Below are 20,907 nucleotides of genomic sequence, written 5' to 3'. Positions count from 1 at the left end.
AGAGTGTGGAAAACGAGAAGAGTTCAAAAGTTTCAAGTTGCTTTGGAAAATTGAATTCAGATTGTGTAAATTACATGCAACAAATTACTGTTCTGCTCCTGAACGAGTCGCATAAAAGTGCGATGGATTTCGATTGAATCGGGTACAGGTAAGTATCCTGCCCATCGAAAGGAAACCGATGAATATTCTATCAGACATTTTACTTCCTTCACCGCTCGTATTTTTGCAAAGGATCTTTTCCATCAATTACCAGAGGTATGATAGATAATACTGCGGTAAAATTTCCGATACGGTCGAGAACAGCTGAAAAAAAAAAAAAAAAAAAAAAAACTGACTCTCTCAGCTGCATTACGTATACAGTGAAGCGATACGCTGAGTCTGATCATAGCGGGATGTTTCTACTGTATTCCTTGAACGAACCCGAATATTGTTTGCCTATTTACCGACCTTTGTTTGTAATAAGGCGCAAATACGTGACATTGAAAGAGAAAAATTCCAAGCCAATTTACCAAACATTGATCCAAAAATTACAACTTTAAAAAATTGATAATTTATGTACTGAATAATTTTACATGTCTGATGCAAGCCGCCCTAAATGCGTAAAAAATTTCAAGAAATCCGTAACGATGATAGAAACCCGAGATCATCGAATGTTTGAGGAAATAATAACGATAATACGTGGAAAAATGTCACGAGCGGAAGAAAATTTCGATAAAAAAAAAAAAAAAAAAAATAACGAAATAACGTTACGTTTGGCAACACGATTCATCGAATAATTTCGATTCTGGCTCGTCGTTAGATGTAATAATTAATTATAACCCTTGTTTATTTAAAGCCAGTATAATTTACGTATTATTGAGAACGGACTCTACCTATCGGGTATAATAAAACACTTCACTCCGCGCAAAAAATACCCTCAAGTGATTTGTAGTAGAATAACTGAACGGAGATAATCGCAGGATACATTATTGACGACAAAGAAAAATCTCTTTATTGCTGGTTGATTTTCTCACTGTGTTGAAGAACCAGGTTTAAGAGTATTGATAAGGAGCTGAACTGAGAAGAATTTCAATAATCTTCATAGTTACTGGAAAATTCTGGTAAAATTATTATCGTTAAAGAATAACGGTTTGAATTATATCGTTGGAATCGGATGAAAATTTTACCATTGTAAGTAACTGTTTAGGCTTATTTTTAATCGTCGATACTATATCTTCTGGTTATTGTTAACATTAAATACGATTTTTCATTTGACTATCGTTTTTTAAGGTTAAAGAAATTTCAATTCATTTACAGCAAAATTCTGTTCACCGTAATAACGAAAATAGTACCACGTACTAGATTTTTATTTTGTTTTCGGTTACGAAACTAATTTTTATTTGGTAACCAGAGCTATGTGTTTAATTTTTCGGTCATGGTAAAAAATGAATATAGTCAAGGACGTTTGACGGTAACCATGAATAGAAATTTTTGTCGGTGAGTGATTAATTGTTATAAAATCATTTTTTTAAATATCGTCTCGGTTCAATGTAGGTATATATATAATTCAGACTTCAGCTCATTCCTTGCGGAGAATCCATACAACCGCAACGTGTCGTTACGAGAGAGGAAGAAAAACGGGTGCGAAACTCTTTCGCATTGAGTACAACGTCACGAATAAAACGTAGAGGGTGAAAGAGGGACGCCTTCGTGAAACTTCGTTAGAGACGTAAAACGGTATTCCGAAACGTTAATTCACCCACTGAGGCTTGCAGTGCTCAAGGTGGACACAAATTTTTGACAAAAAAATGACATGACATTTCCAGCTTTTCCCTGACATTTTCCCAGTTCTAGTAAGTTGCTGAAACCTGAATTTTTCGGCTTGTTAGTATCTTTATTCGGTTTTCAAATTCAATTCGAATTAAAGAACCATGTAACGTACAAAAACAGTCAGCTTAAATCAATTTGTTTTCTCGAAATAAAAAAGTAAACTTTTTACCTCATCTTTCCATGAATAAGTTAAAAATCCCCGTACATTTTCAGGTTTTCCATGACCCTTTTAAATACCCTGACATTTTTAGGTTATTCAGGTTTTCCATGTGTAAGGACACCTTCAGCCCTCCTCTTTGCTTCTCGACAAACAATACGACACGTATGGGATTTTCTCTTCTCGTGGAGACTCCGCATGTGAAAGAATTCACGTAGAAAAAAAAATCGATAACAATAAATTTCCATAGATGAGAAAATCTGTCTCGTGTGTAATTAAAAAAATTACAACGATTCCAAACTTTGGTTTTATAAAATTGGACTTTTTACATTTTGATTTTTTCCATAGAATATTTCGACTTTCTGTATATTGTATCATATATTCATGAACACAACGCGCATGAAGACTTCTGCCTTGCGAATTGCAAGACCATCAATTATAATCATCTAATGTAGAAGCTTTGAGAAACATAAAAACAAATAAAAAAAAAAAAAAACTGTAAGGAGGCAAAATACCGGAAATCAGCGAATGATGGGATTGAAATATCGAATTTTCAAAGATACGAAAATCTAATTCGTAGAGTTATAAAACTGTACAAAGTGCAAGTATAGAAGATCGAAAATGTGAAAAGTTGAAGTGCAAAAAGACAAGATACAGAGGGGTCAAAACATATTAACGAAAAAAATTCTGACGATTCTAAATTTTGGCATTCCGTACTCTGATCTTTCTATTTTCTTACTTCTCCATATTTTGCTTTCATACGTTCTTAAATTCTTCAAATGAAATTTATCAATTAATTCAAGTCCATCTACTTTTTCATCATTCTGTATTTTTACCCCCACCAACGTCACGAATTAATACCGTGTTAAAATCGATAATCCCAGGTGACCTTCCATGCGAAACATAATATTAACAACTCGTAATATTCGAAAATATCCTCATGACATCAGAGCCTGATTGTCGGTGCGATTTCGTCGCCACACACGCAAAGTTTTTAATCTTAACTAGATCAAATCCAAATTATTTTGGCTTTCAAATAACTGAATATAACGCATAAATCAGTGAAACGTAATCGACAATATTCCCGTTCTACTTATATCCGCAAGCAAAAAAAAAAATAAAAAAAAAAACACGGCAAACGGTCGGCTCTCAGTCTGGTTCCATAAGTTTTTTTTTTTTTATCCACCAGACGACGCGTTGCAAAGTAACAATTTCAATATTCATACCGTTGCGTTGGTGAGAATCTCGAGCCTGGCGAGTTTTCGTCAATTTAAACCCCCGAGTCTTCTATGTGCCTGTACACGAGCATAACTCAAGCATATGTACACCTTGGCACACACACAGATGCAAACTTACATAAACCATATTAAGGCGCGCGAAGCATCGTTGAAGCGTTACATTTCGGTACGCTTAGCGAAAATGAAATGACGGTGTCTGCGCAGGGGAAACAAATGTTTACTGCCTATCCACGGGGAGTCGCAAGCTGGCTGTTACACATCGGAGAGCTTTCTCGTACCAACCCCGAGGTATGCAAGCCTACCTGACTCGGTGCCGTCTAAAACCATCAACAAACTCTCTTCTCCGTCATCATAATGGAAGGGGCAAAAATCTCTCTCCCGGAGAAATATTCCTTCACCCTTCCTTACTCCTTTCCCCTCGCTTCTCTTTGCTTCAATTCTTTTCTTACTCTCCCTCCTGCCTCTCCAGCCAAAATTGTGAAATTTTTGAACGTCGCGCGTCAAAGTAACAACGTTTTTCGTGCATTTTTTTACGTCGTCTTTATACATGGAAAGAAAGAAAGAGAGAGAGAGAGAGAGAAAAGTTTAAAGCTACCGTCCCTCTTGGTTTAGTTTATTGCTCCGTTTTAAGTACGAGACTGCCGCAAAAACGATCCCTTTATTTGCGCCCTCGTTTTATTTCCTAACCGCGAACCGCAAGCTTTTACCAAAATTACACCGAAAAAGATAAATTACGCTGTGTGATTATAACGTAATTCGCATAGGAACGCGCTACGAGAATTCTTGCCTACAAGTCAACGGATATATTAATGTTTATTTATCACGCGTGGAACGTTGCACTTTGTTTCGGAGCGATCGATTATTTAAACAAAGTGGTTGTTTGCGTAAAGAAAATTTACGAACGTTCGTTTCGTCAATTTGATTTTCTGGGCCGTTGACAAATCGATAACTTACTTATACACTTAATTCTTACATTTAGATATTATTTATGCTTGTCATTTTTAGTGATCGACGATGCTACTTACGTTTCAAAATTAGTAAGAAAATAATTGAGAAACAAGAGGAGATTAAAAATTGGTTTAACGCAAGGATTAAACGAAGGGCAAAGCACGTGCACGCAAAAATTTATCATCTACGAATAAATAAAGCATAAAAATGACGAAGGATCGCACAACGTCACGTGATTAAACTTTTGAGGTTGAGATTCAAACAATTGGAATAATTCAACGTCGGTGAAACAATAAATTAATATCACAGATTTATCTAACTGAAAAATATCCAGTCAACGAGGGATTAATCGTTGTTCCAATCTGGCTTACACAGGTTACAGTGATCTCTTGTATTCTTTGTAATCTTTAACATTCCATGTAAGCTTTCGCATTCTTTGTACCCACATAACATGAAATCTTTCTAAGAAACTTTGAATAAAATATTTCATAGAAAGATTATGAGAATCTTTTACGAACAACAACGATCAAGAAATCCTTCGCAAGTTTCTGACGCGGAAATTTTCAAATTGCAGCAATCTTTTTTTGTAATATTTGTGAAATGTTGCTTTCCTTTCATGAAAGATTTCAGAAGCTTTTCTGAAATATTCATTGTTATGTGGGTTTGAACTGTGTCACGTATGCCTCAATTATTTCACAATGATCGACCCCTCGATCTGTAGAATAAACACGTACAATTTGTAAACAGCCAGGAAAAAAAAAAAAAAAAAAAATTGACCAACGACATTATTGCGATGAAAACCTGACATCTTTTTTCTCCTTATCAAACGATTCAAATCGTTACGCTAACGAAAACCTGCAATCGCTCTAACAATCGTACAAATCTCGCATCCCAACCGTTTTCAACGGATTGAATATCTTCCCGGTTGGTTTGGTAGACGGATAAACGTAACCTAAGATATATATATATATATATATATATATATGTACACATAATCAAACGACTTACCACATCGATCAGCTGGGAGAGTTTCAGCTTGATGCAAACCCTGAGTACGTCCGACGTGTTGACGACGGGACGCACAAGTTTGTTATAGTTTGAAAGTAGATCGTCGTATAGACGTTTCGCGTCTGGATTACCGGCGACCGCGACGTGGACGACCAACGCCGAGAGAAGCCAAACGCGGAGAGTCTCCCCGATTGTCGGGGACATGCTTGCCCCCCACCCCCACCCCCCAACCCTCCACCCTCCACCCTCCACCCCCCCCCACCCCGACCCAACCCTTATTTACCCCACCGCGAATCTTATTTTTTTTTTTTTTTTTTTTTTTTTTATCCCTTCGGTCACTTTCACAGCAAAGTGGATTTACTTCAAGGGTACACACTCCTTGTTATGTTATTATTACTGTTGTTTGTATTATTCACTTCAAGTCTTGATACACCAGCTTCGATAATTATCACAGTCACGGGTGTTTTAAAGGTGAAGTTTTTTTTTTTTTTTTACCTTTTTTTCCCCTCCAGTCGTTCGTCGACGAGAGTTTTCTTTACGTTGATGAAAATTTTGGAACAATTGTTGTATTACATAGTTTTCTTTTTTTTTTTTTTCAACTATTATCGTCAATACTTCACGTTCGTTAATCGATTTTTGACAAACAGCACGAGTGTGTTCGGTGATTCGAACAGCTTCGCTATGAGAACCTGAAAAAGGATCGCGATATTTGGAGAGATGAGAAATGGACGAAGGGTTTAGAAAATCGAAAAAAGGTGGGGCGGGAAATGGAGGGAGACCCACAATCCTGAATACGAGTTCTGCATAAAAACGCGAGAAGAATTATTATGCGAGATCGCGCGGATTCGATTTGGGATAGCCTGTAAGAACGAGGCTCACGCCACACTGGCTGGAAGGAAAACGCCGACTGAATAATTTCCTATTTCGCTCTTGTTTTTCACATACTTATTTTACTGCCCGATTGTTAGTTCGAAACGGTGCGTAAGGTTGTACGATATGATTGGAATTTGGAAAAACACGGCTTACTTTTTTGTCCTTTTACTTTTTGATCATTGAATTTACGTAAGAATTGGAATGAATTCGATGCCCGAACTTTGAAACGATTTTCTGTCAAGTCTCGTTGCGAGATTACGTTCTTATATTATGCGTTCGGGTTTTTTTTTTTTTTTTCTCAGACGAGACAACCTGAAACTTGAAACGATTTCTGCAAAAAGTAATTTAGATTCTCTCTGACAAATGATAATACGCTAAACTTAGTTCAGGATTGTAATATATATATATATATATATATATCATATCTGTTTAAAAGATGACAAAGATATTTAATTTGTACTTTTCGTACAAGAGTATAAGATAATTAGTCTAGATTGTAAGAAATAATAATACGTGTTGCAATTGTGGAGAAAAAAAAAAAAAGGAGAAATTGGCAAGAACGATAAATCGAATAAAATTCCTGCCGATACGGCATGAAGTAAAATTCTGAACGCAGAATTGAGATAAAAATTATACGATTCAACCTGACGAACCCGATGAAATAACTTCCGGTAAAAGGATTTAAAGAAGTAAAGAAAAATGTTTTTTTCGCGGATGCTTGCTGCTGTTTACGGTTATCGTCGTTCTCAGCTTCGTCGTTTTGCATTTGCATAAACTTTGTTCCGATAATTATAGCGCACGTATCGTACCCGGAGAAGTTAAGATAAGAAACAGTCTGTCGCTTCGCGGCGTTGATGATCCCTTTCTCAAGATATGATGCGAAATTATACTTGGCTGGTTGGTTGGTTGGATGGATTTCCGCGCCTCGTAGTATACGCCAGATACGAATCTTAATTAAAGTGAGATATGTACTAATTCCGGAGTTTCAACCTGCAGCGAATCATCGCGGCGCCGCTCGGCTGAATTTCATTACGGATATGAAAACGGCTCCGCGAAATTCCTGAGAATTTCGCAAAATTTCGTTGTACGGCTGCCCTTTCATTTCACCCACCGCGAATTAAGCTCTCCTTCTACCCCTCACATTTTGCACACGGAGAGAAAGAGAAGAGAAAATTTAAGTGAAAATATTTCACGCTATAAATGCGTCAGATTTTACCCTGAACAGTTTTAACTCTTTCTAGAGTAAATTCTACGCTTTAAAAATTATGTTTCACCAAAACATCTCGTGTTTTCCTATTTTCCCGAAGCTTTCGGTCAAATCTGTTCTTTGATTCTCTCCGTGCAGGCTCCGGACACGTAAAAGGTCTCGAAAATTTGTTCGATGTATCTTTTCGCCTCTCAAAATCATCCCCTCAGAGCGACTCGGAAAGCCCGAAAGAAACAAAGCGATTATTTCAATGCTAATGTCTCAGCCGTGTGTGAAATTTGAAAATCCGATCAATGATCCTCGCTGACGATATTTCACCGCGTAATTGTTACTCGAATTCCAAAACTGGTGCACTCGTAATTGCCGCAGTAACGTTTCCCGATCGTATCGTAACTTTAAAAAGCATATTTCGCCAATTTTCGAATACCGATTTGATTCTCAGGCTTGATATTAGATTCTCCATTTCAAATCGTCTCGCAAAAACGTTCGTCAAAGTTACACTTCTCGACTTATAAACAAGAATTAATAAAAAGAGTCCCAACTATCGTTTCAGTTCGATTACGTAAAATAAATCAAACGATTAAACATCCGCACCGTTTAAATACGACCAAATTTTCACGCCATCTCTTTCACTCTCGTCAAAAAAAAAAAAGCATGATTTGTCATTCGGTCGGTGGTAATATTTCGATCAAAAAATGAAAAAAAAAACTATCTTGAGATGCGGTACGAATAAGACGAGTGAAAACAAATACCTCGAGCGAAATTCAACCGTAAGTAACGAATGAAGGGAAAAAAAAAAGGAAAAAAAAGAAAAAAAAAAGCTCAAGGGTAGACAGGAGGAACGGAAAAAACGAGCGCGGCTCGAACCGCTCAATTTCCACGACTGGGGGTTGATGATAATTGCGAGAGTTTAGGGATCGGCGAGGGTTGGACACTGACCTAAGTACCGTCGGGGCACTTTCCGATTTCCCGCCCCCTCCCGCCGACGTAGCGCACGTCGTATCCTCTCCCTCCCTCCCTCTCTCTCTCTCTCTCTCTCTCTCCTCGCCTCTCGCACTTCGGCAGGTTCGCGCAGCCTGCACACTCGCGCGCACTTCACCCACGACTGACTGCGCCTCGGCCCCTCGTTTCAAGGCGAGAGGGGCTGTTGGCAAAGAGGGCGCCACTGGAACCGGCCGCCCCGACTCCCGAGGGATGGATGCTGCGACCTGGCCTGGACCCGCTGCGCGCGCCACTCTCGGGGAGAGAAAGAGAGAGAGAGAGAGAGAGGGTGGGGGTGGTGGTGGTGGGGGGGGGGAGAGACTCCGACAAAGCGGAGCCGGCATCAGCTGTTACCAACATTCCGTTATACCAGCCAGAAACCCCGAATATTAACCCGAACCCTTCTTCCGTCGAACCCTCCGGCGATGCTTTCTTTTGTTTTGTTTAATTGTTTTTTTTACTCGTTTTTTTTTTTTTTTTTTTTCTCTTCTCTTCTTCCCGTCGTCTACTCTTTTTGTAACGCTTTTCGGTATCCCCGCAGGCGATTTTTATCGCTGCCGGTATTGTTTACACCGGTGAACGACGGTTTTACGTTGACGTTTTATATTTGATTGGTCCGGCAGGCGGGTAAGATTCGATGTAAGCGATCCTAGGATTTGGGGGTAGTTTTTGTGAAAAATCCTCCGTTTAGTTATTTTATCGACACTTTCGCGTGTTTGACTTGGAAGAGAGAAATAAAAAAAAATAAATAAATAAATAAATAAATAAATAACAAAAGGTAGCGCAGATTGCGATTATCCGCTCTTTTGAATTTCCTCCATCCCTCCCAAATTTCGTTGATTTAAAACCGAGGCCGGTATCAATTACACTAATCGTTGGCTGTTGTATATTTTTCACGTCAGGTGTTGGATGTTACGCGTTACGTTTCAGGGGTAATAACTGTTTCTCGGAGTGATAATTAACGCCCGTATATTTCTGCTTCAGTTAGTCACAGTTGGTAAACACTCACGGACACAGACGTAATGTTCACAGCGAGTATTGGTTCCCAGATTATACGCATTGTAGCGTAGGTCGTGAAATGGCAACAAAGAGAGGAGCGAACGGTTTTACCTTCTCCACGAGGCAAACACAGCCGACAGTTCAATAACTAATAAGCTCGTCGTTAATTCTAACGTTTCCTGCGTTTCCCGTTTCACCCTCAGTCGTGTATATATTCTGCTTGTAAATAATTTTCGATACGACACGTGCTGATTCCACACTCGCATTCGTCTCTACGCGCGTCGTACGTTCGGTCATGTGTGAAAGTGAAATGTAATTATCGAACCTTTAAGAAGTCATTGCCGATAACAAATTTATTATAATCACACTAAACTTGACTATTTTCATCCACTTTATATTTCCTAGTAACTAATTGTTATTCATCAACCCTTGAAGATACTCTCATCGTTCTCAGGCAGCTTTCGCAACATTTTTTAGACATGTGTTTGTGGACGTAATATCAGTGAAATGAGAATGAATTTCTTTCTCCTGAGGTAAGCTGCATACATTTTCTATTTGTTTAAGAAATGAATAAATCAGAGGTGCATAAGCTTGTGCAAATAAAATAGTGAACAATGATTATTTTTAATCAATCAATCGCCCATTCGATCCTCGGCAAGGTTAAAATACGCCTTCTCTGTACATAAATGTTCATTTTTAATTTATTACATTAAATCAAACTGTTTAAACTCTCGCAATGTAATCCGTATGTTTCAATTTTTGTGAAAGCGTTGAATAAATTTGTGAGTAATCTACCGTGGCTCAACAGGTCACGTCTTACATGGTGTTCAAACGAGTGAATATCATAAAATATAGTCTAGAGATAAAATAAAATCTGATGAGAATCTTGGAACCGCAATTGTTATTAAAATTTTCACTGAAATTCGTCGAATTCAAAGGAAGGATCAATCGCATTGATTGTTGCGTAATTAATTACATCCGACTGCGAAGAATGTTCGAGATTCGATTCGGCTTCTAAATTTCTAAAAATCACGCAACCTTTCCGTGCATAACGCGGTTCGTTTCGTTATGCAAATTCAGGTTGTAATCCTCGGGGTTTATACACTTGGATTACGTACCTCCCACAACCACATTACGTATATTCTACACATTCCCTTTTCTTTCTTCTCTACAAATTGGAAGATTTAATTAAAAGACTAGAATGCGTTACATTTTACTACGTGAGATTTCCATAATCGCTTGAAGGTTGGTTTACCTCAAAGGTTTGCGAGTAATATTTCGAGATATAAACACGACGCTGTAAACCTTCAAGTTCGAATCATTTTCAGCGAGAAGTTTGCGCCACAAAGAAAATCTGATTTTAAAAAATGCGATCTACTAATCGTTGCAAAAATCTAAACGCTCGTTTAATGACTTTTCGTTGATACGTCAAGGTATGGGGTACAAAAAAAAAATGTGTATATATATATATATATGTATATAACACGTAATAAAGATAAAAACAATCGGACAAGATTTATTCCTGCAAAAAGAAAAAAACAAAACGAGAAGAGCGAAGTGTATTTTCTCAGTTAAGGCAAAAGAATGTTCTGCACACACTCCGCTACGTGACTGAACTCGTAATTGTTTTGAGGATGCATGGGACGTATAGTCAGGTCAAAAATATGTCTAAACAAAAACAACAAATAAAAAAAGAAACGAAAGTTGAACAAGATAACTGAAGGAACTGGTCAAGTTGAATCTGATTTTTAAAAAAAGTCTCTGTGATTCAGAAAGAGACGTTTCGGCATTGAATATAAATTGCAAGAATCTTGGAATTAACAACGCCAGAGGAATCTAATTATTCCATTATTTCATCACCAAAAAATCCGTACAGTTCGTTTTATTCTATTGAAAAATATCTCATTTCATTCGTAAATGAATTTTCTACAAGCTTAAGACTTTCCTAAAATCTGTCCAAGACAGATTTCGTTTTTTGGTTAGCCAGTTGGCACAAGAAAAATCTGATACAAACAATTATAATAATTTATATAAGTTGAAGTTACAATTCTTCAAGAAATACGTAATTGCTCATCGCGACTCGACTTGAGATGAATTGAATCGGCTGTTGCTCGTGAGAATCTAACAGAAATTATTGATTTTTCGGTGAGAAAATATTAGAACAATTAGATTTCTATGACGCAGTTAAAATAATTTGGTGTTTATACTTGAAATTCGGTATTTCGAGACGTACTATTTTATCACGGTAACTTTTACAATTCAGGGCAAGCTTAATAGGCTTCAATGAAATCATTTTATAAAGTTTGTTGTCTGTCGTAAGTATTGTTTTATTAACGCAAAAAAAAAAAAAAAAAAAAAACAAACGAAGAAAAACAAATTATTATCAAGAACACAAGGTTCAACTATAAAGAAAATTGTTTAAACATATTTATGGAAGTAATATCAGCCAATTTCATTTTATTATCAGTTTTGAATGAATTTCCTTCTTTTCAATTAAACTGTAGATATCCTTTCTTTTTTTTCTTTCAACAAATCAACAATTCAGACAGTGTATAAACTTGCGCAAATAAAATTGTCGATTGTTGATTACTTTTAATCATTCATTCATCAATTCATTCATACATTCCCGCGATTAAAATACTCCTTCGCTGTATATAAATATTCATTTTCAATTTTGACGAACGTTTGAACGTTTTCGTAACATGCGTCTTATTTTTGTCAACGGCTATAAACTTGCTAAAATCGTAACGCTAAGTTTCAGAAGAATGTGACTATACTTTCTCTAATAACAATAAAAAAAAAAAAAATACAGATTGTAAAATTGAACATATTGAAACGTGCGAATATAGATTGAAAAATTCAGCCTACGAGGTATCGAATTATACGTTGATGCTTCGGCGTCTTCTCGCAGAGTGTAAACCGATGAAACTCTTTCGTCCTTGCACCCCACATGCATTTTACTGCTTTTCTTATTCGATTTACGTGGTAGGAGCGCTGATCGAACACTTAAAATTTGTAAGCATATCACCGTTTCCTCGCTAAAACATTACCAAACTTTTTCAATCCGACTGTACATCCCGAACATGACCGTCAAGCCTTGCAGAATTCTTCCCTTAAACCTAGACGAAGACGGAGGGCTTCCCACGGGTGGCAGAAAAGATATTAATGATCTTCGTCGCTCCGCTTGGAAGCCGAGGCGTCGCGGGTGGGTGGAGGGGGAGGGGAGGGGAAAATTATGTGGACGTAGAATATATATATATACCTATCTTCACCTCTCTCGCAATCAGCTGCGGCGTCGCGACGCCGCCACACCTCCAACTCTCGGAGCTTAAACGCGGACGGCGTTTCTATGGCGACGAAATATTTTTTAATTCCCATTCTACCTATTACCCGGAAGTTGGAACGTTCAGTTTCGTGCGACGCGGTGAAAACTCTTCTTCAAAGTTTCGCAACCTCTCACTCTGCAGAGAGTTTAACTTTCCTGGCTCGCGAGATTTTCACCATCGACGAGTTATGTTCATCCTCAAATCGAAATATTCGCCGACGTTTTTTGTTGATTCATTTATTTTATTTATTTTTTTTTTCATCGCAGTGTCGGTTGAATGTGTAATAAACAGGTTTATGAAGTTATAAATAAATCAACGACTGGCATTCAATGGTAAAGTCTTTACGCGTAGATTTTGAAAAAAGGTAATCTAATCAGAAGATTTTTTCACTCTCTTGTTTATCCGACTGACCCGTGAATCTAGGTAAATTCATAGGTATAGGAAACAATCGAAATTTTTAGATAATTTTTGGAAAAGGAATTTACTATTTCACGACCCTTCCGAAACAACCTGAATCAATATTTATGCGATTCACAGTTTTATAACCGGTGTAAAAAAGAAGAACTTGAGCGTCGGTTGGCAAGGGATGCCCTATACATTTTTACCCACACCGACTGATAACTTTCATACTATTATTGTTATTACAAGGATTTTCCTAATCCTCGTGTAATTCAAGTAATTCAAGTAATTACTTTGGAAGTTGCGTCGTTTTAATTTTCTCCTTATTTTATTCTCTATGCAGATGATAGTGTACTTTACTATTGTTATTATAATTCTTTTTTTCTTTCTAATTCTCTGCTTCATAACTATAAGGCGACTCGTCAAGCATATGTCCGTATAAAAATGATCCATATTGAAATTTAAAAAAACGCAACAAATTTATCAGAATTCGAGGTCTCGTCTGTTAAACTTTCGCTGAAATTATTTCACTTGCGTTGATAATTTGTTTCATTAGAAAATCTTGAAAATTCAGTTCAAGAAAATAGTGACCAAAATTGATATCTTCTCGCAACAGTTTCTGTGTACGCGGGCGTGGGTATTAAAAAAAAAAAAAACATATTTGTCATTAAAAAGTAATTCTAGCCATGAAACTTCCGGATATCGTTTATCAATGATTCAATGTTTCTTCTCCTTTGCTGAAATTTTTTTTAAACAGATTTAGACTTCAAGAAATCACGCGCTAAATTTCCGAACAGAAAATATATCCAGTTAAGTACATAAAAAATGGCATACCTAATATTGAGAAACGATGTTGTGATTTCAAATTTTCAAAACAGACGTGTCGACTTATATACTCATATCGGCGCGATTTCCTGCGAGATTTGAAAACAGCAGATCGAGTCTGTTTTCCAACTATCCCGCAATCAGCGGATCTATATGACCGAGTTCACATCGTTACGTGGCATTTCTATGGCGATAACGCGCATCGTGCCAGTAAAGGAGCGGTTAACGAGACATTTTGCGTAACCAGCTGGGAAGCTCAGTCACCGCAAGACACAACCCGTTCCCAGACAAAGCCTGATTCCATCCTGGATTATGCCCGGTGGGAATGTAACTTGCGGGAATCGGGATTTGCCTCAAAATTTTCCTGCCTTAACTGCACGCAGCGATGTCGAAATTAACCCTTTGAGTCATTGTAGTAACTGTTTAATCTTACCACCTATTCGATATCCATTTTGAGTATTCAACGACTAATTATTTCTTCGAAAATACCAGCAATCGAAAGTACTGAAATTATAAAGATAAAACCTTGGTCGTCGATGATTCGTTTGAAATCTTTTCAAATACGGCGAAATATTTATTACATTCCTGAAATTTCATTGAACGAAATAAAAACGCTTTTTGACCACTTATTTTTCTGACGGAAGAAAAGGTAGTAAGATAATAATATCTGAGAAAGTCATTAGGCATACATTCAATCACAATTAAAAAAATTAACGTCAACAAATAATCAAAATCATTCTCTCGTCAAAATAGCTCCAATGTCGCAATTTTTGAATATTTTTCGATAACAATTTTTTGTATCACACGTCAATATATGCCTAAAAACTTCCTCAAACATTATTATCTTATTATCCATTCCTACATTCAAAAAAATACTCTGCATCTTTTATCTTTCTACGGTGATGTTACGTCTTAACAATGACTCCGCTGTATTGAGAATATTATTTTCTACGCTAAGTTACCTTACCAGATACCATTTTTCCCGAATAGTCCCTTCGGCGTTGCAATTTTTTCATCGTCGTTAATATCAGTGTAATTTTGTTAAATTAAATACGCAACCAGATATTCCATCATTTTATATTACCGTAATATTTTCAAAAGAAATTCCCGTCACGGCTAATAATGCATTACGCAACAAGGGAATAAAGTCGAGGTTTATTCCCGCGAGTCGGTCTACTGCCCGAGTTGACCGAGCTTGACCTCATATTTCCCGTAAATGCTTTACGCTTACGTACTAATAATATTCCGTATACTTTGTCTCGTTTTTTAGGCAAAAAAAGTCTACTCAAGTTACGGTTGAGCCGGGAATAAGGTACATAATAATAACAACAATGATAACAATAATAATAATAATAATAATTCGATTAATATTCGATCCCGCGAATATCTCGCAATAAAATACATATCGAAAGGATCGATTCGTCGGGAACGCGGCGAGGATGAAAAATGTGAAAAAGTTGGCGAGTGCCGGTGATCGACGGACACGTTCGTCGGGAGTCGGTTGATCCTCGCCGACGTTGTAGGCCGCACACGTTCCGTCTCAAGTGGGAGGGAAAAATCCCCCCGCGTCACTTTATCGCGAAGGACTTTGGCGAAAAGCCAAAAATCCCGATCCGATCAGCCCCGGAGGACTTGGACACTTCCTCGAGCAGATCGGCGCTTTTGGAAGAAGCGAAGCCGCCGGGTAATACGGGAGGAAATTCCCACCCGGGTAATTTTATTCGACGTTTTTTCCATGGCTAAATTGAGCGTAAGGAGATACAGCGGGAATTTCTATTCCTTACGCGGAATATTTCTGCGATTCGTACGACGGATACGAACTCTGAGGCCTCCTTGGCTTACGCGAATTTTCACTATATTACCTCCGCTCGTTATGGGCATGATAACAACAATGACGAAAAAGTTAAACGCACCTTTTTGGAGCTTATCAAGTCTCGAGAGGTTCTCTTGACGGTGAAATCTCGACCCTTTCGATGCAATATTCGTCGAGGAAAAATCCTCCCTACGTCGGTTTAACAATCCCGCTCTTTGATAAAAACGAATCGTTGTACACTTGCGACGACGGTTTCTTGCAAATTATACCCACACGCATAATTGGAAAAAGTGGATTAGACCGCTTTTCTGCTATCGCTAGTGTCATAGATTATATTATAGACACGCTCTCTAATTGTTCCGGTACTTGGAGACTAACTTACGACTTTGGCAAATATCAATTTTTGAAATAATTACGCCCAGACTTGTTCAGGTGAAAGTTTCTTCAACAAACTCACCGAGATCAAGAAAATCATCGGTTATTAAAAAATTCCCGCAGAATTTTTCCACTCAATTTCAGACAGGACAGACGATTTAACATGAATTCACGAATAAGATTTCAAAAACGAGTTTTTTTTTGTTTCTTGACATTTTGGCGACATGCAACGTAACACTGTCTTTGAAACGGATCAAATTCCCGTGGAATGAAGTTCTTCCTGTCAAGTAAAGTATCGCAACTATCGTTGAATTTTATTTCAATAGTTTTTCACTATTTTCCATCTGTTTCTAAGCAAAATTATGTCATATTGTTAGGAAAAACGTTGCGATTACCGATTGTAACAATATTCCGTAGGGGGGGTTTAGGAAGAACAGCGACTGTATAGTCGAAGCGGAAGGATGGACGAAAGAATAGAAAATTCTTCGGGAATATCGTTATAGGCGAAACAGAAATCCGCAACATACGTACAATAACGTCTGACGGGGTGAAACGCGGAATGTTGGGAATGTGACGGAGGTTCCTGTTCACGTCCGGAAGTGCCTTTATTTTCCTGATGATTTATTCATACGTCCTCGCGCAGAATAACCGCGAAGAAGAAAAGAATCCCCTTTCCTCAAAGAACCAAAAAAAAAAAGAAACTTCAGTCCGTACAGTCAGCAGACAGTTTAGAAACTGTTGGAGAACGAAATTGCGGTATTCTTTCATTTTTTTTTTTGGTTTCTCTGCTTAACGTAGAATTCATCGCGGAAGCTTCTCACTTCCGGTCGAAGGATGATTGTTACAAATGAAGCAGGAGAGAAGAATGATTTTTCTGACAGATTTTCCATGCTTCAAATATGGTACGATAAGTTTTCAAAAATGTTGTATTCAGTTAGTTAAATGATTTTAAATTCCTTCACTTTCATTAGACTCAATAACGATTCTGAGACAAATTATCGATAGAAATTGAGAAGAACAGTTAATGAAAAAGAAAAGCGCAAGAAATGCGTGAGGCTTGAAATCCTTACGTTACTTTGAAAATTCCGACATCTGGAACAGTTGAACAAAAACTGGACATCAGTTTCTTTTGTTCATAAAAATTGCTTCGAAAATGGTGGAAAAGCTGCCGGTGAAACGGTGATATTTTATACGTTGAATACCAAAGCTTTAATATATTCCAGAAATTCTCAGTGAAGAAAATTATGCCGGTGAAATATCGTTCATTGTTCAAATCGAAGGAGAAAATTTATAAATATTCATGAGTAAGTTGAGCGGGGATTTATCCGTTGACACCAGCTATTCTTTATGGCGATGGTATAAAAGATGAAACCGGTGTAAAAAGGAATGTGTAAAAAAATCGACTGGTTTTTTTTTTCAAAATTCAAGTTCGAAATATTGTTTCAAATGATGAAAGAACAAAAAAAAATATGCTGTCAAAGTTTGAACACTTGATGTTAATAATAATAGATCCATCAGGAATTTTAAAACCTTGTCAGAGATAATTTGAAGGAAATTTAACGGTTCATAAAATTTTACGATTAGTCTGATAATTTCGGCGAAAAAGTAGAAAAATCATAAAATTTACTGTAAATTCTACTTTGACTTCGAATAACTTTTGAAAGAGTAGATTTTTCATAAAATTATAGAAGACCTATTTTGTAGAGCGTTCAATTCGCTAAAAAAATTCGGTTCGGTCTTATCAGTGCACCGATGCGTGTTGACGAATGACAAGATCCCGAAATTAAAAAAAAAAAAAAAACAATTTCCCACGTTATTTGAATTGGAAATAAGAAATCGCGACGTTACACCGTTTAATACTTATATTAAAAGCTCAAACTTTGACAGGATTTTTTTTTCCTCAACTTTCGGCCGGTTTCTTGAATCAAAAATTTCAATCTTCCTACAATACATCCCGTATACCTGAAAAACTTATACCGATCCAAAATTACGATCCCGTTTTCATTCGACTTGAGAAATTTCAAGATGTACTTAAAAAAATTTTACCTTCTCACGCAGGATAAATAAACAGTTTATTTTTTCATCCCATGTACAGAACTAAGAGATTAAACGAGAAAAAAAAAACAAAAAACTAGTTTTTTTTGCATACGGATAAAAAAAAAAAAAAAAACACACATATCGGTCTTTTTTCGACGGCAGGATGCGCTGAAAATTCGGAACGTGATAAAATTTATCAACGTTTATAAAGGGCTCGAGGTCGCAGACGGGCCGGAAATTCGAGCCCATTTATAATATTGTACAGGCCTCGAACTTTATATTGCCGCGAACAATTTTTCGAAAGGCGCCGCCCTTCGTTGTGGCGGCTTGTGTATCCAAGCCGAAGGAAATCCTTCAGATATTGAAAACGCGGGTCGCTCAGAATTCCGGATTACCGTCATTACGTCACAGCTCCGTGGCTTGATGCATGCTCGATTCATCCGCCTACACGTGTGAGCCGTAAGCTCTGTCCACAGTGCTTTATGCCGAGGGTAAATTTATTTACTCCGGGTAGCGTCGTCCGGGACTCGGTTTTAGTTTTTCTGGCTCCGTATTATACCCTGGTGCAAAAGACTCGAGTAACGCGAGTTCGAAGATTTTCGATACGAGGAAAGATTTCGATACACGCTCTTTACCGTTCAGAATCTTGATGCAATTTTACAAAGAGAGCTATCGGATTAACCCTCACTACACGTTAAAAAACATTTCGTAGAGCGTGAGTATTGATTCGAATGACTTGAAAAAATTCTGGGATTCTCTTTGACTGTTACATTACAAAGCGGATCGGTTATTTTTGGCAAAATGAAATTTTGAATACGAAAAGAAAATTCATAAAATAAGAAATCACCAGAGAATGGGTCATTTTACTCGGAAAATTATAACTCACCGAAGTTGCAATATCTTGTGCTGAAAATTGCACAAGAGACGGATATTTGAGAAAAAAAATATGGCGATACTGAACGATGAAAACAGGTATTTATTTTAGTGCAATTAAATTTTTGGTAAATTTATGGATTAACGATCTTTACGATATTTCATCGTTTATCTTGGATCAAACCAAATTGTTTCCGATATTTTTCACATGGAATTTACAGCGAAGATGACGGGGGATCATTTTGACCCAAGTGTGTAACCTAAGGGTTAAACGAAATTTCAATGGATCGATCATGTTGATCGTTTCTCCCGATGTTTTTAACAATTTTCGAGTACTTCACACACGATGATTACTTCGAGGTCAAAGTTTTTTGAATATATTTGCACAGATTTCATTTTAATATTTCAATTAATTGCATGATGATGGAAGAATATTTTTCGAAAATTGCACGAGCAGGTCCGAAGTTTCCAATAGATTTCCTCAAATATTACCTTATAATCCCTCAGGATTTGGAGCATTCGAGTGATTTCGCAATATCTCAACGGCTGACATAAGCTCACTGGTTTCAACAATGATCAATTAACCGGACCCTCTGGCAAGTCTGAAAAACGATCGTAACTCATCCCGTCGACACTAATCAGCTGGTGCAGGCGTGTCGTTTGAATTGCTATACAAAATTATAACCACATGTGTAAGTATAAACAAAAGCGATACCTTTCTTGAAATTAGTGAAAAATTAAAAAAAAAAAATAATAACACCGAACCAAAATAAATTATATAAAACCTGGCGCCGTTATTTCAAGTTCAATTCAAAGTTTGAGATCGTTCTGCCAATACAAAGTTAGCGATGGCCAATGAGCTAAAAATAATCGATGCATCGATTAATCGAGTCCAAAAAAGTAATCGAATACGACTCGATTAAATCAGTGAAAATTAGTCGGTTAATCGATTATTTCGTATTTTTTTTTGAAACGGTGCATGTGAAAGGAAAATTTCGTAAATTTCAGTACACAGTTTTAATAGCGGAAAAGTTTTTTGATAATTTATAGTTTCATTAGTGATATTTTTCAATTTCAGGTGAATGTATACATTTATCTTTCACTTTTTATATCAAACAGGTAAGCAAGAAAATGATAATAATTGATAATTCAATCGCAAAAATCGATTGTTAGGTAAAATAATTTAGTCGTTCGATTAATAGAGTTTGAAAAATATTTCATTATACTCGATGAACGGGTAAGAAATAATTCATATAATCGAACATCCATTATTTTTGGTCATTCTTAATGTAAAGCATATTTAGGCAGCTTATAATTACAGTCTTTAAGCCTAGGGGCGAAACTCCCAGAACGGTGTGGACGTGCCTTTAAGCGTTTACATATCGAGATTCAGCGGGGCTGGTATTGAACCGAGAACCAACCCCCTACCTCGGAAGGGTGAAACAGAGGGACCGACAAAAAGGAAGGTGAGGTGTGCGTTTATATTCGGTAAGATCGCACAAATTTTAATCAACTCCAGCGAATTCCTGATATATTTAAGATTCGCTGTCACTCGAAATTTTCCTTCTACTTTCTGTCAAAAAAATTTACCATCGTGAAATTGTTCACTCTTATTTAAATTAATATCAATTTTACAGTAAATTGGTGAATTGCTAGTTGACTTCGATTTCCGCGCTTTTTCAACAAACGTATTCGGTATATTTCATGATCGAGAATCAGGGATATTTTTCCTCAAAATTACTGCGATACGGGTGTACCTGAGACTCAATTTGAAGTACAGTACAACTTCCACGGTGATTCTGCGATTCCGGGAGTCTCCAGTCCGTAAGGTGTTCAGGTGCCAACTGAGGTCATCCTACAAATTGCCCTAGAAACCGCGGACAGCTTTCGGAATATCTATTTCAGAATGTTCTAGAAATAGTCGAGGAATGGATATCTCCAAGTCCTTGTGTAAAATATCTGATCGTGACATGTACAATAATATCTTCCGCACTTCGTGACAACGGGAGCGAAAAATCTTAGCGAAAATAATTGACTTA

At 37.1% G+C, this 20,907-nt stretch overlaps 1 protein-coding gene and 1 long non-coding RNA gene across 5 annotated transcripts in view; both read right to left on the bottom strand.

The window, feature by feature from the left end:
• Positions 1-5,364, bottom strand: part of LOC124302338 (acetylcholine receptor subunit alpha-like) — a 141,070-nt gene extending 135,706 nt beyond the window's left edge. For all 4 annotated transcript variants that reach the window (XM_046758443.1, XM_046758445.1, XM_046758444.1 and 1 more), the window contains exon 1: positions 5,161-5,364. In XM_046758443.1, coding sequence (XP_046614399.1) covers positions 5,161-5,364 — 204 coding nt within the window. The remainder of the gene's footprint in view (positions 1-5,160) is intronic.
• A 427-nt stretch (positions 5,365-5,791) lies between these two features.
• LOC124302339 (uncharacterized) lies at positions 5,792-8,242 on the bottom strand. The gene is made up of 2 exons (XR_006907689.1): positions 8,180-8,242; positions 5,792-5,849 (listed from the first exon to the last, which is right to left on the bottom strand). It is a non-coding gene; the product is annotated as an uncharacterized LOC124302339 (long non-coding RNA).
• Between the last annotated feature and the right edge of the window lie 12,665 nt (positions 8,243-20,907).

This window comes from Neodiprion virginianus, chromosome 4 (assembly GCF_021901495.1).
Source record: "Neodiprion virginianus isolate iyNeoVirg1 chromosome 4, iyNeoVirg1.1, whole genome shotgun sequence".
NCBI lineage: Eukaryota > Metazoa > Arthropoda > Insecta > Hymenoptera > Diprionidae > Neodiprion > Neodiprion virginianus.
Note: the sequence above shows the minus strand (reverse complement) of the source record. Positions and strands in the feature narration are given on the sequence as shown.